Source organism: Nycticebus coucang, unplaced genomic scaffold, assembly GCF_027406575.1.
Source record: "Nycticebus coucang isolate mNycCou1 unplaced genomic scaffold, mNycCou1.pri scaffold_43, whole genome shotgun sequence".
NCBI classification, from domain to species: Eukaryota; Metazoa; Chordata; class Mammalia; order Primates; family Lorisidae; genus Nycticebus; species Nycticebus coucang.
Genome location: NW_026515577.1, coordinates 2,742,856 through 2,760,862, shown reverse-complemented (window position 1 = coordinate 2,760,862; position 18,007 = coordinate 2,742,856). Strand labels below are relative to the sequence as shown.

Here is an 18,007-nt window from a genome sequence, read left to right as displayed (position 1 = left end):
ATCAATGACTCTGATTCCTTTGTGAATTTATTTTCCCTGGCACAAGAAACCCTTTTAAAATCCCCTGAAGAGGTTGGCACATAAGAAAAAGTCAAGTCAGAGTGTTGGATATGAACTGCCTCCTCTGATTCAGGGGAGATTTTGTGAACCCTGAGTGGGATACTCTGCCCAGGAAAGGGAGGAGGAGGTCTAAGAAAGGCGCAGGGGTCCCTGGCAGGGTCAAAGAGACTCAGATCCTGGAGGAGCTGAAAGGAGAGCTGGTACAGTCCAGCCTTTGACTCTGGCTGTAGGCACAGACACCTATGAGGTGCTTTCAAAACTGTAGATTCTGGGCAGAGTTGGCAGCCTCCAGAGCCACCATCCTGGTTGCTGGACCCCTGGGACCATATAGGGAACCTCGAGAGAAATCAGATATATGCTGAGAATCATCCCCTGAAGGCTACCACACATCTTGAATTCTGAATGCTGAGGACATGGGAACATGCATTTTGCCCCTTCTTCTAAACGATGGTTCTTATTTATATCCAGTAACTGGGGAAATGCACCCAAGATCCTCTGCTGCAGGAGCTCTCAGCAGCAAAATCTCTAGAGGGGACAATAGGGCTGGGGCATTCTACACATCTGGAACTTCCAGGATTCCTCGGAGTTCCTTCGTAGACCCCTGGGCTTCTCCACACCCTTAGACACTTACAGTTTTGGGGTTAGTTCTGGTTTTTGTTCTCTGGCCATCTGTCAGTTAAATCTTCATTCAAAAATAAAGAGATGGCTTGGCGCCTGTGGCTCAAGTGGCTAAGGCGCCAGCCACATACACCTGAGCTGGCAGGTTCAAATCCAGCCCAGGCCCGCCAAATAACAATGACCATTGCAACCAAAAAATAGCCGATCATTGTGGCAGGCGCCTGTGGTCCCAGCTACCTGGGAGGCAGAGGCAGGAGAATTGCTTGAGCCCAGGAGTCGGAGGTTGCTGTGAGCTATGATGCCATGGTACTCTACCCAGGGCTATAGCTTGAGGCTCTGTCTCAAAAAATAAAATAAAATAAAACAAGTAAAATAAAATAAAATAAATAAAAAATAATAAGAAATGCATGCCAAATATTTACAAGTTCCAGAAAATAGTTGTAGGGTGGCTGTAGCCTTCCTCAGCACAGAACCAGTGGAGACAACAGGTGATTTATTCTTCTAGGCAGAAGAAAGTGTTGGAGTGATTTCCCAGGCCTTAAATCACATTGCCAACTGGCCATTCAATACAAGCTCAGGACTTTCTTTATCCAGGCATTGGCATTTGTTTTCTTGTTTCTGAAAATTAATCCATGAGGTCGATTATCAATAGCTTCTTCCCCTTAACCACTGCTTCACAATAATCTCTGAACATAGAGTGATTTCAGAGCCACAGCTAGACTACTGAGTGAGGCCCAGGGTGGTGAAGGAAGGAAAAGAGAGGAGGAGGATGTGCCCTTCTTGGCTCCTGCAGGGATCAGGGGAACTGGGGAGCATGCCCAGGAAAGCCTTGAGCTGGAAGCCTCAGCTTCTGGTGCCAGGGCTGAGTGTGGCTCCTGCAAGAACAGTCCCGCCCTGAATGGGGGAGACTGAGCCCTTGCCAAGGGGCTGCTGGGAGGGCTGGGCTGGTAAAGTGGATGCAGCAGGCAATCTCATTAGGAAGGTCAAGGGCAGGTGTGTGTCCACTTCTAATAATCAGCAGAATTAATTGGCTTGACTGTCTTTGTGGTGAAATGATTTTGCAGATGCTTAGTATGGGATTGTGAGATCAACGTGAACCTCCATAGAGGTTATATTAGTTTGCCATCCCACCAGCACTGTAAAAGTATTCCCTTTTCTCCACATCCACAGCAGCATCACACGTTTGAGAGTTTGTGATGTAGGCTAATCTTACTGGAGTTAGGTGATATCTTACCTAACTGAGTGGTTTTGATTTGCATTTCCCTGATGATTAAAGATGATGATCATTTCTTCATGTGTTTGTTGGCCATTCATCTGTCAAGTTCAGAGAATTTTCTGTTCAAGTCTCTTGCCCACATACAAGTGGGTTTGTTTGCTTTTTTTGTGGTGGTTAATTTGAGTTCTCTGTAGATTCTAGTTATCAAGCTTTTGTCAGATTCATAACATGAAAATTTGTCTTCCATTCCTAAGGCTCTCTGCTTTGTCTGTGTTACCCTTAGCTCTGCAGAAACTTTTTAGTTTGATCAAATCCCATTTATTTTTGGTGTCGCTACATTTGCCATGGGAATATTCCTCATATTTTTTTTCCCAGGGCCACTAACTTGAAGTGTGTTTTCCTCATAGTCTTTTCTAGAATTTATATTGTTTTATGTCTTAAATGTAAATCTTGTATCCAGTGAGAATCAATTTCTTTCAGTGGTGAGAGGTGCAGGTCCAGTGTCAGTCTTCCACATGTAGCTGATAAGTCCTCCCAGCACCATTTTAAATAGGATTCTTTTTCCCAGTGCATGCTTTTGTCAGGCTTATCAAAGATCATATGGCTACATGTGGCTGGGTTCATCTCTAGATTCTCTAATCTATTCCATAGATCTGCATCTATGTTTTCGTGCCAGCACCTTGCTATTTTGATCACTATACACTTGTAGAATAATCTGAAATGTGGTAACATGATGACTTCAGATTTATTGTTATTTCTAGCTATATTTTCCTAGGATGCTAGCATGGAAGCTGGATGGGCATTCTAAGGCCTCTTCCCTGCAGGTTTTAGGGAAGCACTCTGCCTGGTAGATGCTGGTGGTATTAAATTGTTTCTTTGATCTTTTCTCTCCTATTGTCATCATTAGGAGTCCCGAATTCCAGCCTGTTGTCTGGTTAGGAGGCTGGAGCCTCCTGTAAACTTGTCTCATTTGGCCTACTGACTCAGGACCAGAAGTGGCTAAGTCCTCAAAGCTTCATTCGATCCAATAGTCTCTGGGTACCGCCCCTGCCCTGATGGCATCTCCACTGTGTGAGAAAGAATAGCACCCTGGGATTCCACAATGGTGTCAGCCTACCCAATGTGGACTCCGACAGTGGTTAACTCTGTCCTAGAGGCTTCCCTCAAGATAAAGTCACTCCACTGTGTTTTCTGTAAGTGATTTGTGCATAATTGACCGTGAAAAGGGATGGGAAAAAGGAAGGGCAGTCCCAGAAAAACACACTGGAGGGAAGAGAAGGAAGCCTGTGTGGCCTTTTGTGGCCTGATGAGAAAACAAGGAGGAAGGAGCCTCTGGACCACCCAATATAGAAAAGCCACATCTTCAAATCCCCAAGCCACAGATCTCACCTGCTCCTTACCTGGCCAGGCTGAGGATGAAATAATAATTGGAACTCTAGAACACCTCCAAGTTTGGGGTTTGCCCATGATCCCCCCATGTACTGAGGACTGGAGGCAAAAGAGTGTTTCTCCAAAGTAGGAGGATGTATCGAGTGATTATAAGATGTACTGAGAGTTGCGGATACAGAGGGCTTTTCGTTCCATCTTTTCTCCCTTAATTATAGAATGTTAGTTACATTACATCGTGTGTTTTGATTAATGAAACTTATTTTGAGTAGTCTACCTGATCTTTCCCCTCTAACATGCTCTACTGACTTTGAAGAATCGACTAATTTTACTTAAAGCAGACAAATAGGCCCTTCAGCCAGGAAATAGTGAGTCTGTGATTCTGTGGGCAAGGAGGACTCCACAGACAGAGTTGTGTATTCCAAAGATAGGCGTCCACCTAGGCCAAGCAAACACTGGGCAGCTAATAATGCAATGCCGAGACCCTGGAACTTCTTTCCATTCTTTGTTTTGTCCCCTTCTTGGATCTGACCTATCTTCCTGACTTGCAAAATAGTATGTGAAACAAAATTTAATTGAAATAAATTACACATTGTCACATTCCCACATAAAGGTTGTGATAAGCCAGTGAAATCTACACTTTGATGAATTTGAGCTCTCGCTATACCAGGAGCCTTTTAGATGTACAGGACAGGGCATCAAAGAGGTTGTTTTGCCACCCTCATCCACCACAGGATGAGGTGTTTGTCCTTGAATGCTGAATTAGCAGCCAACCTTATGGCCATAACCACAGATAACAGTGTTATCCAGTTGGACCTGGCCTCTTTTTCTGAGAAAAATGCACGCATTAGCCCCTTTGACAGATGAGAAAACAGAAGTCTTGGCGATTAGGAGGAGCTTGCTCAAAGGCATGCAGTTGTTAAGTGCTGGAATTGGAGCTGTCTGGCCCCCAAGCTGAGAACCAGGTGTTCTCCTTACTCTTCAAAATCATTTGAAGGTGTTTGGGGTAATCTGTGGCTTTTACCTATTGCTGGACGTGACATTATCTTGTTGTTTTGAAGATTCAATGAGATGTTTAGCCATGACGCATAGTAAGAGCTAAAATGCTGAAACTTGTCTGTGTCTGTGGGGAGAGGAGATGTGATAGACATTACCCAGCCAAACAAAAACTTTTTCTTTTGGATTGATCCTCATTTCTTCTTACCCTTTCCAGCTTTCTGAACTTCTTTGATAGGGTTAAGGGGAAGGACTTTGGAACTTTTGGTTTTTTGGGTAAGATTTCTGCTTGATTCTGGTTATTACTGCGACAAGGTGGTTGTCAGATAGGAAATAAGAAAAGGACAGCCTAGGCCTTGGTCAAGTACATAGATACACTTGTGTATTTGGAGAGACCATCAGTGACCAGGATCACCAGGCAGAAGTGACTTCCTAAGGCTGCATCCCTGTGCATCATGCAGAAGAGTGTGTGCAAAAGCTCTCAGAAAGTGATACAGCCTGATGGCTTATTCCCACACTGCAGAAATTATTTCAAAAAATTCGTGAGGATGCAATCTTTCCTAACATGTTCTATGAAGAAACATCACCCTGATAACAAAAAATGGAAAATATCCAACTAAAAATGAGAATTTCAGACCAATTTCACTAATAAATATAGATGCAAAAATTCTCAACAAAATCCTAGCCAGATTACAGCTTATCATCAAAAAACTCACACTATTATTAAGTCAGTTTCATCCCAGTGATGTTAGGCTTGTTTAACATATGCAGATCCATAAACATTATTCACCATTATCAACAGAAGCCAAACGGAAGACCATTTGGGCCTCTTAATAGATGCAGAAATAACATTCAATAAAATCTAGCATCCTTTTGTAATTAGAACACTGAAGAGTATAGGCATATGTGGCACATTTCTTAAACTGATTGAGGCTATCTATGACAACCTTACAGCTAATCTATTACTGAATGGAGTGAAACTGAAAGCTTTTCCACTTATAACTGGACCCAGAGAGGCAAGGGTGTCCTCTCTTGCCACTACTATTCAACATAGTGCTAGAAGTGCTAGCCAATGCAATTAGGCAAGACAAGGAAATAAAGGGCATCCAAATGGCAGCAGAGGAGATCAAACACTCCTTCTTTGCTGATGATCTGATCTCATACTTAGAGAACCCCAAAGACTGGAACCACAATATTCCTGTAAGTCATCAAAAAATACAGTAATGTCTCAGGATATAAAATCAATGTCCACAAGTCAGTAGCCTTTGTATATGCCAATAACAGCCAAGATCAGAGTCTACTTAAGGACACAACTGCCTTCACCATATCTTCAAAGAAAACGAAATACCTAGGAATAGACCTAACAAAAGTGGTGAAGGAGCCTAAAAAGAAAATTATAGAAACCTAAGAAAGGAAATAGCAGAAGATATTAACAAATGAAAGAAAATACCATGCTCATGGCTGAGAACAATCAACACGGTTAAAATGTCCATACTTCCGAAAGCAATCTGCCGATTCTACAACATCCCTATTAAAATACAAACAATGTTCTTTACTGACTTGGAAAAAAAAAACTCTTTGTTTTGTACGAAACCAGAAAAAAAAACCCATATAGCTAATGCAGTTCTTAATAATAAAACAAAGCTGGGGTCAACAGCATACCAGACTTTGGGCTGCACTACAAGGCCATAGTGGTCAAAGCAGCATGATAGTGGGACAAAATTAGAGACATAGATATTTAAAATTGAATAGAAAATCAGGAAATGAAACTAACATGTTAAAACCACCTAATCTTTGATAAACCAAAGAAGAACATACACTGAGGAGAAGATTCCCTATTCAACAAATGTTGGTGGGAGAACTGGATATTCACATGTAAAAGACTGAAACTGGACCCGGACCTTTCTCCTGTTAGAAAAATTGATTAGGGGCAGCACCTGTGGCTCAGTGGGTAGGGCGCCAGACCAAAATACCGAGGGTGGTGGGTTCATACCCGCCCCCAGCCAAATTCCAAGAAAAAAATAGCCAAGTGTTGTGACAAGCATCTGTAGTCCAACTACTTGGGAGGCTGCGGCAAGAGAATTTCCTAAGCTCAGTAGTTGGAGGATGCTGTGAGTTGTGGGACACCACGGCACTCTACCAAGTGCAATAAAGTGAGACTCTGTCTCTACAAAAAAAAAAAAAAAAAAGAAAGAAACAAAGAAAAAGTAAATAAAAATTGATTGAAGATGGATAAAAGATCTTAATCTTTTACCTGATATTATAACAGGGCCTGTAACTTTTTAGCTTTCTTTCTAAGATATAACATTTAAAAACAGAAATCTTAAAGCTTTGCGACTTTGTAATATGAGAACTGGTTTCTCAATGATCACGAGATGCAACATTTGTATGTGGCAAGCGTTGTAGGGTTTAGAGAAGGAGAAATGTGCTTGGAAGGTCTTTTTCAGACCCAAATCTATTGTCTCCTCCCTTCCTTATTTCTGCGTTTTGGCTAAAGCACACTGTCCTTATCATATAGGAAATGAGCTGAAAAACAGTTAAATGTTCGGATGATTTGTTTCACCTTCTACTAGAATTTATCCATAGGTAACAGCCAGATGAGACCACTTAATAATATATGGTTTAAGTAAGTCATTCTCTACACGCTGCATTTGTTGCAATATTAAAAAAATTCAAATTGTATGAGAGCATTTTCACTGTGAAAATACTTTGAAAATTAAAGATCCACCACGTCTAGTAGTTACAAATGATGCTGCCAGAAATCATTTAGTGAGATGAAAAAATGTTTATAAAGAAAGTTAAAATCAAAAAAAACAAACTAATAAGAATGATACTCAGAGTACTAACCTATTTCAGAAAGGCATCAGAATTTAACTGCTCACAATCTCAGAAAAAAATGTATCACAGTATTAACAGTGCTTATTTTCATATGAAGACATGTAAGTGCCTTTTATTTTGTTCTGTTTGGCACTATTTTTATTTTGATAGACATTGAAAACCTTAATAATTTAAGAATTATTAATATGAGGCATAGAAAGGAAACCTATGTTTTAGTGGAAGCTTTCCTAGAGATTTCCTAAATCATGCAACCTGGGCTACTAAACTGCAGGTAGTTTTTGACAGAGATATTTCAAAGCTCACAACTGTGGGTTCCCTCAGTACATTCCACTGACTGTGGACACACTTCTCAAAACCAAATCCATCTTTCACCTTGGCTCCCATTCTCTTCCTTGACTCTCCCAACTACGTAATTACTTAAGCTAGAATCATGAAATAGGTGACATTTGTCACTAGTAATAACCATAGAATTATGCATTTACAGATTTCATTTTCATTTATTGATGAATAGGGTTCACCTGTTCATAACTGTTATTATGTTGAAGTGAATATCACTAGAATGTCTCAGTATCTATGCTCAATAAAATAGGTATATTATTGCCTATTTTATTGTATGAAGTGGCCTATGAAGTATTGTCACGTTTTTATTTTTCTCAATTAAAACCCCTTTTAAATATACAAATAAATATGTTTTCAATGTTTTTGTAATTATTTTTTCAGAAATTTTTTCTTTAGGACTTTATTTTTCAGGACTATGGCATTCAAAATCGTATCTTCAGGATCATGACTAGTGCTCCACTATTCCTTATTCCATGATCTTACTACCTCTCACATGAGACTGAAGGTGCTTCATCATGTGAGCCTGGGCCAGTGTACTTGATCTTTCACAAAATACAAAACAGACTTATAGGAATGAGCCCGAGGCTAGAGCTCCTTCACAGCCCAGAAGCTTTTGGAAGCAGTCAGAACTGTGCCACCTCAGCCCTGTTAGGTTTACTGAGATCTGCTCCCCTCTCCTAATACAAATGTGGGAGAGGGAGTGGGGGCAGACACAGCACTTCCCCTAGAAGCTGGGACTCAGTATAAACCAGGATAAGAGGTAAAAAAGGCTGACAAGTTGTGCTTAGAATAACTACCCATGAAAAGGTATTCATTAAAAAGACTACTGAAAAGAAGTAGGGGGAGAATAAATGGTTCCTCCCACTACCATAAACCCCATGATTAACCGAAGAAATATTAGAAACCCTCAAGTGAAGGCCAACAGTCTTTTTCCAATAGTGAACTAGGCCATTCTTTCGTTATTTTCTTCCTTCCTCCCTCCCTCCCTTCCTTTCTCTCTCTCTTTCTTTTTTATGAAACTAGTCTATTCTAAACCTAGACCCTGGGAAAAGTTTAGTGAACACACTGGAGTGAAGTTACTTTCCATGACAATGACAGTACCTTGGCCTCATGCAGATGAACGCTGTACATGGGCAGTCCCCTGGCGTGCTCTATGAACTGATAATCAGCTTCTGCTGAAGCTATGCCACTGAGAATAAAAAGAAACAATATTACATTATGGTTGCTATGAATATATGCAAAAAAGAAGTGTTTAAAACAGAGCCAGGGGTGGCTAAGATTAGATAGCTTGGAGTAGAGGATTTAACCCAGGAAAGTTGGCAGAAGACTAGGAAATGGGAAAACAGCCTCAACTCTAGCATTTTTCTCTTAAGATCATCTCATCTAGGGCAGCACCTGTGACTTAGTGAGTAGGGCACCGGCCCCATAGACCGAGGGTGGTGGGTTTAAACCCGGCCCCAGACAAACGGCAACAAAAAGGAGCCAGGCATTGTGGTGGGTGCCTGTAGTCTCTGCTACTCAGGAGGCTGAGGCAAAAGAATAGCCTAAGCCCAAAAGCTTTAGGTTGCTGTGAGCTGTGACACCATGGCACTCTACCAATGGTGACAGAGTAAGACACTATCTCTGAAAAAAAAAAGTAAATAAAAAAGATCCTCTCATCTTAACGTGCTAAGAGCAATGAGTCACATACCTCCACCCTGATTTGTATGTTAAGAGAATTGATTTTTATTATTTCTACTGGTGAAGAAAGCCACAGAATTAATGGGTATAAGTTAACAGAGAATTTTTTTTAAGTGACTTCATTTCTATGATATAGAAAAATTCTTACTCCCTACTTTATGTTGCTAGGACTGAAAATAATGAACACTGAAATGACTTGCATTTCATTTTATACCTATGATAGATAATCACATTCTGTCCACACTACAAATATTTCTATTCTTAACCATAACTCAACAAATTTTAAGCTCCTAGAGAACAAGTCCATATTCCATTAATCTTTATATTCTCCAAGGCATTTCAGTACCTGATAATTCATATTAGAACTACACAATAAAGACCTGTTGATTACAACTTAAACCACAGTAACAATTTCAGAGTGAAATGTTGTATTTATTTTTTTAAAAAAAGTCAAAAAATGTGGCCTGTTTTCTAATATGTGAAAGTTTCTTGTAGAACGTTTACAAAGTATTTTATAAATCTATAGTTTTCTTCTTTGTTGCAGGTTTTGGCCGGAGCTGGGCTTGAACAGACCACTTCCAGCATATGGGGCCGGCACAAACTCCTTTGAGCCACATGCATCGCCCTATAAATCTACAATTTTCAATGACAGAAAAAATTATAACTGTGTAGCTAGGCTTTTAAAAACTTGTGTAAAAACCCATTCTCTTTTCACACAGATAGAAACATTCCCAAAGTATAATATGGTATTGAATTACTAATGTAATTTAAGTCATCTTTTAGCTAAGCCAAAGGAGTCATCTTGTATGCACAAAGTAACATCTGTGTATTACTAGGTTTCTTCAGTGTTTTTTTTTTATTTTTATTTTTTTGAGACAGAGTCTCACTCTGTTGCCCTAGATAGAGTGCCATGGCTTTATCAAAGCACACTGCAACCTGCAACTCCTGGGCTAAGTGAAAATGCTGCCTCAGTCTTCTAAGTACATGGACCTACAGTGTGAGCCATGAGGTATGGATAGTTTTTCTAGTAGAGACAGTGTCTTGTTCTTGCTCAGGATGGTTTGGAATGCCTCAACTCAAACAGTCCTCCCAGCTTGGCATCCCAGTGTGCTGGGATTACAGTGTGAGCCGCCACACCCAGCCCCACCTCCACATTTCTGTTGCTATTTTCCTGCATACATCACCACCTACAATTTTAATTCAAATCTCAATACCTTCTCCTTTGTTTTTATTTACAAATCTCAATGCTTTGTTATCTCCCTGGCTTTTTACCACAATACTAAAAACCATTAAAAGGCAGAAGAAATAGAAATGCCAAACATGTATTTGTATATGCTTGTTTCCAGTGTATATAGGTTAAAGGAAGAGGAGGTGTCCTAGGGAAAAGTGCATTCATCCAGTAAATGAAGCATTTGAACATGAGCATAGGGCCTCATATTACAGTCACCCAACCAATGACAGGAGATGTCAGGGGGTGCGGGTTGGCTTGATCAGAGCTAGGTTATCCAAAAAGAAAACTGGATAATCCCCAAAACTGTGCTCAAATGTCTACCAAGTGTTACAAGAGACCCTATTTAAATCTACCATGACCAGTCTCCCTCCAGGAAGCACAACAACATACATATGTGCTTTGTAGAAATTTACCACCAAGTCGTCCATCTCCTCGGTGTCAATGGTCCCAAAATAATAATCAGTATGTGACTTGATTTTGTTGACATCCTCATCATCCACATAGTTTCCACGTTCTGCCTGGATTGTGTAGGATTCCAGGAGGGCACGAGTCACAGGGGGACAGGGCAGGCACCCAGAAACAATGTGTACCTGGATCTGGAGGCATAGGATGTATCTGTAAGGAACAAAGGGAGAAAAATTAGTTAAGACTGCAGCACTTCTAATCCTTCAATGCTGATGTCCCTTTGGAAAGAAATATACAATATAAACCCGCATCATATCCATAGAAAAAAGGGTATTCTCTATGAAGAAGCCTTCTCTCACTCCTTGGCCTCCTAACCTTTGGTTTATTTACAGAAACTGAGTTTCAAAGGCTAATGAATAGAATGGTAATGTTATTTATTTGTGTTTTTTTTTCTTTTGATATAGAGTCATATTGTTTTGCCCTTGGTAGAGTGCCGTGCCATCACAGCAACCTTCAACTCATGGGCTTAAATGATTCTCTTGCCTTAGCCTCCCAAGTAGCTGGGATTACAGGCACCCACCACAATTCCTGGCCTTTTGTTATTCTTGTTACAGTTGTTGTTGTTTACGTTTCCTGGGGTGGGTTCAAACCCGGCACACTCGGTGTACGTGGCTGGCACTGTAACTAACCACTGTACTACCGGCACCAACCCTAGAACGGAAATTCTTAACTGCTGTTCTGGTCATAGTCGATGATTACTGTTAGAATAAAGTAAAAATGCCATCACATCAATTGTCTTCTTAGATTTAAATGTTAACAAACATTTGCTTGCCATTCTAAAGTTCTGAAGATTAATGAAATTTTAAAAATAATGAGAGTCTTAATCATTGGCTAGAAGAAGCTAAGGTTACCCTTCTTTATCATCTCTACCCACTTCACGTTACTTTCTTTTTTTCCTAAAAGAACTTTAACAATTATAAGAAATCCCTACTTTGAAGCCCTTACTTGTCTACTCAGTCCAGCTAAAGAGGTGCCTCACTCAGTTTAGTAGAAAAGGCATGGGCTTCGGAGCCAGGAAGAGCTGGCTCTCTATGACTTAGTGCCATGTTAACTCACTTGCCTAAGGTGAATCTCCTACCTATAAGAGGAGAAGAACTTGACATTCTTTTGAAAGGAAGGGTAAAAATTACATAACATTAATTAGATACCTGCCTGGGAATCAATAACTTAGGAAGTTATAAGAATTATTGGCCATAATAGTTATTCTTATTTAATGTTCCAAGTGATGGACTACATGGACAGAAAGAATCTGAAAAGAAAAAAAATGAATTTTTGTTTTCCACCAAGTAACATGCAGAAGCAAGAGATTTTAAGTGTATTAATTTTTTTTTTTCCTTTCAGGCAAATTACTGATCCTGCTGACGTCACCACCCATCCTCTGAAATCAATGGCCATACCCTCATTCCCAAAGATCTTTTGGAGACTACCATTCCTATTAGCAGCTAGCCAGCTTCACCTTATGGACATTTTTGCCCGGCCTAGGTTTGGGAGCCCAGTCTTCTTCCTGCTCTCTACACAAGATGGTCAAATGGGAAGTGCTGGTGCAACTGATCTAGATTGCGTGCACAACCCAGCACACAATCTAGATCAGTTGCACCTGAATTACAACCCAAATCTTTCATCAGGCAGGGCAGGGACTCTGCTCGTCATCATCATCCCTGTCCACGGGTAACAAAGTACTCGCTACATGACAATGCTTGATGATTTTCTGAAAGAATAGATGTTGTCTCTCTATCACTAACATTGAGAATTTCTGTGGCTTGCAGGAACACTATTTAGAATGAGGAGTAGATGCTTCCTCAACCCATACAACAATATGAGCATCAGAGGACTTACTTTAGGAAATTAAATTTTAAACTATGGTTCCTGGTTAGCCTCAGATTCTTAGCAATGGTGCTAGTTCGCCACACTTTCTCATACTTTTATAACCCAACCACAAAGATTCCATCTCGTTGCTTCTCACATGGCTCCCATCCCATTTTCAAAGCATACCTCTAAGTCCTAAAAACTTCAGATAAAAATGGCAAGACATTTCTGAATTTTTAACTCCGTCTATTTCACACAGTGCTATGACACATTACTCTAAATAGTCTTCTCGGCTGCCTCAAAATGTTCACTCAAGTCATGAGAATGATTTCCATGGTGACATTTAAGTTGCCAGGCCACAAGGACAAGAAGGTGGTTGGTCTCAGGCTATACCACTAAAGTCTTTAGTGAACTCAGTAGACAGTATCTTTCCTCCCACTAGACAGGCAGACAGTTAAAGCCCCATTGATACAGAAAACCAAGGTCCTTACCAGTTCAATAAACTTGTAATCATGATCATCCCCCAAAATTACTGCAACAAGGAGAATACACATAGAGAGTGTGTTGGGTCACAATGCCCCAACTGCAAGCATTCTTTACAGGTACTCCAGGGGCTCCTATGGGGAAGCTTCATCTTCTACACAAATAAAGGGGTCAGGTTTTGTGCTCTAAGCAGCTCATTGTGCATAACAAAAGCTCCTTTTCATTATTGACTCACTCAAGAAAATCCAATCAGAGCTTAATTAGTACATTCCTATTCAACAAGAAGTGGTAAAGAAAGAAAGAAAAAGAAAGACCCACCAGTTATCCAATTTTATCAAGAAATCTCTTATCATTCCTTTTTTTTTTTTTTTTTTGAATTGAGACAGAGTCTCACTTTGTCACCCTTGGTAGAGTGCCATGGTGTCATAACTTACAACAACTCCCTTGCCTCAGCCTCCCAAATACCTGGAGTTACAGGCGCCCACCTCAAAGCCTGGCAACTTTTGTTTTCTTTCATTTTTTAGCACGCCTGGGACGGGTTGGAACCCGCCAGCCCCGGAGCCTGTGGCCGGCACCCTATCCACTGAGCTATGGACCGCCCAGCCTGTCATTCCTTTCTAAAGGCATTATTGTGCACTCTTTAAAGTACCTCTCTAACCTGTTACTTGGCAACAAAATTGGCCTAGCAGAGCATCAAAGACACAGGAACCAGAGATGAGCATTTTTTCCCATAAGACCATCTAGTTTCTCAGAAGTGCATACACTGCACACAGTTGACCTTGGCCACGAGATAAGCCATTTTAAAAGGCTGTACATAAAAATGACTGTCACAAAAAGGAAAACACTCTGTAGTTACCATTCAAATTCTCTCAGAAACAGTAAATATTCTCTTCTTACTAACCTGAGTCCTTTATTTGCAATTGAAGTGCAGTATGTCTTAATAGCCCACACACTCTCAGACATGGAATTGGAATAGCTATTGACTCTACAAGGGAAAGCCTACTTAGTTTGGTGGTTTGGGTGGGGTCAGGGGACAAAAAATTACCAGTTCAATTGCCTGTTAAAAATAGTTTCATTTTTCTATCTCTATATCACCTTTGTTATGAGACTAGTGTACAGATACGTGAGTTCTAAAGTAAAAATCACCAGTATTAAAGTTTAGGAGATTAAACATCAGTGACTTTTTAAAAGACCACATAGAAAACAAAGTTTCCCATTATAACATTTTTTTATGTTTCCATTTCTCAAATGGAAAAACCAAGAGCTAAAGGGAGTAAAATTTTTTGAAATTGACAACATTTCAAACTAAATGGGATTACTCAATTCTAAAGAAACTTTTAAAGCTTACCTTAATTAAAAACTGTTAGTTTTCAACCCTGAAATTACTACTATGCTCCCAGAAATAAATAAATGGTATACGGAAAGCTTAATTTAAAAATGCAAAGATAAAGTACCTTGTAATACTCTCAGTCATCTGAGAAGCACATGATGGGTACAATTTGACATTGAAGGTAAAAAGCCAGTTGCGATCTCTAAGAATTAAATATCATGATCATTTAAACAATCAATAGAATAACATTTTTGATAAAACTTAATCAAACGGTACAGACCAATCTCATTGCAGATCCATGTGCAGAATTTTATTTTGGTAAATGAATACAATTTACCAAACAAAAAGAAAATAAAAAATTAGAAATCAACTGCACAAATAACCCATCATTAATATTAATACATTCACTTCCTGAAAAATATTCATTTCTACTTTAATAAATGTTTATATGGTGATCCATTATGCAAACATTTTAATATGACCTCCAAGTAATAGTTTAGAAATAAGATTTCTTTTAACCACAGGATTTTCAGTTGCCAAATATTCTCTGCCATTTTCTTAAAAAAATGAAAATTAAAAAACAAAAAGCATTGCAAGATTTCTACTTTGTTGGGGGAAGGGAATAATACTACTCAGTGTATTACTAATAGGATGTAGTATTTGAATAAAGTGTGAAAGGGATACCAGAAAGGGGAAGGTTTGGTAAAACTTCACAATACTTAAGGACAACAAAATTGTTCCCCAGGCTTTATACAATAAGTTTAAGTATACTCAAATAACATCAAGTTTTCTGTGTTGTGATCTAAAGGATAATCATTCATATCATAAATGACTTTTTAAAAATAAATCTTACCATTTATGCATTAAAACTTAACGTTGTGATGTGTCTCATTTTGAATGCTCAAAATAATAAAACTATAGCGAAAGGGGCAGGTATTACTTTCCTAAGAGTATTCAAATCACTCCATTAGACTGAATTTAGAGTTCTGCTCCAAGTTCACAGGATTTTTAAATAAAAACAAGGCTGTGCATATACACCTTAAAAGATCTCGCCAGATCTCTAATTTCTTGACTTGAAAGTACCATCTTAAGTACCATCTTCTTCTTCAATGTGTCATTTTATCTTTTTCTCCCTGCCAGCACACTCCCTTTCCTCTAACTCAATAGTCCACAAATAGTTTCTGAATGGCTACTGTGGACATATATGCACTTTTGCTGTATTTGAGGCACTACATCACTGTTCTACTAATAATGCCAATCCTACCAAAGTCAGATTTCAGGTTTACTTTACACATATAAAAATAGGATACTGGGATACAGGAGTTTTCTGAGTACTGTTAAATGTTATGTCTCTGGCCTTGCAGCACTTTGGTGACAGCATCAAGCATCCATGCACTGTGTACCAAAACATACTTTTTGGAGGTGACTGCCACTCCAGAATAAAGCAATGTCATCACAGGATTATGGTTTCATAATGTTTCCTTGTTGACTTTTTTCTAGGTATTAACAAAGCACTTGAGTGCCTGGATATGACTACAGGAACAAATTTCTAATAGAATGCCTATGTTTTCTAAAAGGTAATGAAATGTATCCATAACACTAGTCTTTTTCTAAAGTGACAAATACAAATTGTATATATTTCTGGTTCATGATAATATGTTGTAAAGTATGAATACATTCTGGGATGGCTAAATCAAGCAAATTAACATAGTTGTTAAACCTCAGATATGTTTTTGTGTTGAGGACACTCAAAATCTACTCCTAGTCATTTTCAAGTTAAATTTTCATTTCATTTTATATTGCCACATCATCATTTTTACCCAGCTATATAGCAACAGACCTTCTAGCTATAAACAGTTTACATATTAATCATATGCAAGTATTCAACAGATGGAGTCTTTTCAGGTAACTTTGAGAAAATAAAGGTTTTAAAGGCAAATTTTCAACAAGAACAATGAGGTTGATGTTTGTCAGAACTCAAAAATTAACGTTTATCTTCGCTAATTATCTTTTGACTGAAAGCTACAATGAAATTTTGGCAGAGATGAGGCTTAGCGAACTGAGCTGGTTAGAGTGGTCATTTGAAGGCACTCGGAGAATCTATGGGTACATGGGAAGAAAGGAGCAAGCAGGCCTAACTATAAACCCAGATTCAAAGAGTAAAAATAGTGGCCCTTGTGGAACCAATGAGAAGTAAAGACAGTGAAGGTATCAGAGCCCTGGAAAAATGCTGGAGTCTTCCAGAACATCTGCAAACAGCGTACCTATTTTACTCTGGATCCACAGATGTGCTGACTAAACTAATTACACACTTTCAGATCAAAGCTACGCCAATAGCATATGTCTACTAAGAATCAAATTTACAAAAATCATCACATGATTGCATGTCTTCTTGCATAAGAAGACCATTTTCTCATTCTTTCCCAGAAAAACAGTCAGACACTGGGAGGGAACATTTAGGAATGTGAGTTTAGAACTTCCTCAAAAGAAAGAAGCCCCGTCTCAAGAGCACCTCCCCGGAGAACAAGGCTCTGCCTCCCTTCTTCGCCCAGGGACGCCCGGGCACACCGCCCACTCGGCTGCCGCCTCCCGCTCTCTTTAGCTGTCTGCCGCCACCGCCGCCACCGCCGCCTCTTCCCCAGCGGCTCGCCCCTTTTCCGGGGGCCTCTGCCCCCTTCCTCCAGCCTCCGCTGTCTCTGCAGCCCCGCGCCCCCACGGAAGCCTCCAGTGGAGGCGGCGGCGACGCCTTTTACCCGGTGCCGTCGCCGCCGCAACTGCCTCGCCGCAGCCCCAGTGCCAGCCCTTCCCGGGGACGACGCCGGCGAGCGCCGCCTCCTGGCCCAGGGCCTCCGTGGAGCACGCGCTGGCCTGAGGCGCCGCTGAGGTCCGACGTGCTCGGGGACGCGGTCCTCCAGCGCCTGCGCGACCGGCAGTGCCTGGAAGCGGCGTTCTGGACCCCGAGACGGGCCTGCCGGGTGCCGCAGCGCACTCACGTTGGGCCCAGCTTAGGCGAAGTGCGCGCGCGGGTGCGCGAGGTACTGCGGGAGGCCGAGGCCGATGGCGCCGCCTGGGCCCTGCTGCACGCCGAAGCCGCGCTGCTGCGTGCCCAACTGGCCGAGCGGCTGCAACCACTCACCCAGGCCGCCTACCTGGGCTAGGTGCGGTGGAGGCTGGAGAGGGTCCGGCGCCGCTGGCTGAGGCTTCGCGAGATGGCTCGGGAATGGCAGGCCGAGCGGGAGGAGGTCGCCAAACTATCCGCCCCGGCAGCGCGCAGCGCGGCGGATGGATGCTGTGCCAGGAACGGTCGTCGCGTGCGGTCAGGATGGCCAGACCGGTCTGGGACTCACCGCTCGCCTCGCCGGGTCACGTGACGAGGTCACGTGGCGCGCAGTCGGACAGGCGGTGACTGAGGGAAACGGGGCTCCTGGAGGCTGAGGCGGCGAGGCGCGGGGGAGCCGCAGCGGTTGTCGCCACCACAGCCCGGGAGGTGAGACTGACGTGGGGACCGTTGTCACCCGCCGCAGCAGCCCGGGCGCTGGCGCCGTCCCACACCTGTATT

The 18,007-nt window shown here is 41.3% G+C and overlaps 1 protein-coding gene across 1 annotated transcript in view; it reads right to left on the bottom strand.

Moving 5' to 3' along the window:
• LOC128579263 (band 4.1-like protein 2) overlaps nucleotides 1-12,296 on the bottom strand; it is a 46,945-nt gene extending 34,649 nt beyond the window's left edge. Inside the window, exons 1-3 of the mRNA XM_053581434.1 lie at nucleotides 12,286-12,296; nucleotides 10,755-10,979; nucleotides 8,555-8,642 (exon numbers count right to left, since the gene is read on the bottom strand). Of these exons, the coding sequence (XP_053437409.1) occupies nucleotides 8,555-8,642; nucleotides 10,755-10,979; nucleotides 12,286-12,296 (324 nt within the window). The remainder of the gene's footprint in view (nucleotides 1-8,554; nucleotides 8,643-10,754; nucleotides 10,980-12,285) is intronic.
• Between the last annotated feature and the right edge of the window lie 5,711 nt (nucleotides 12,297-18,007).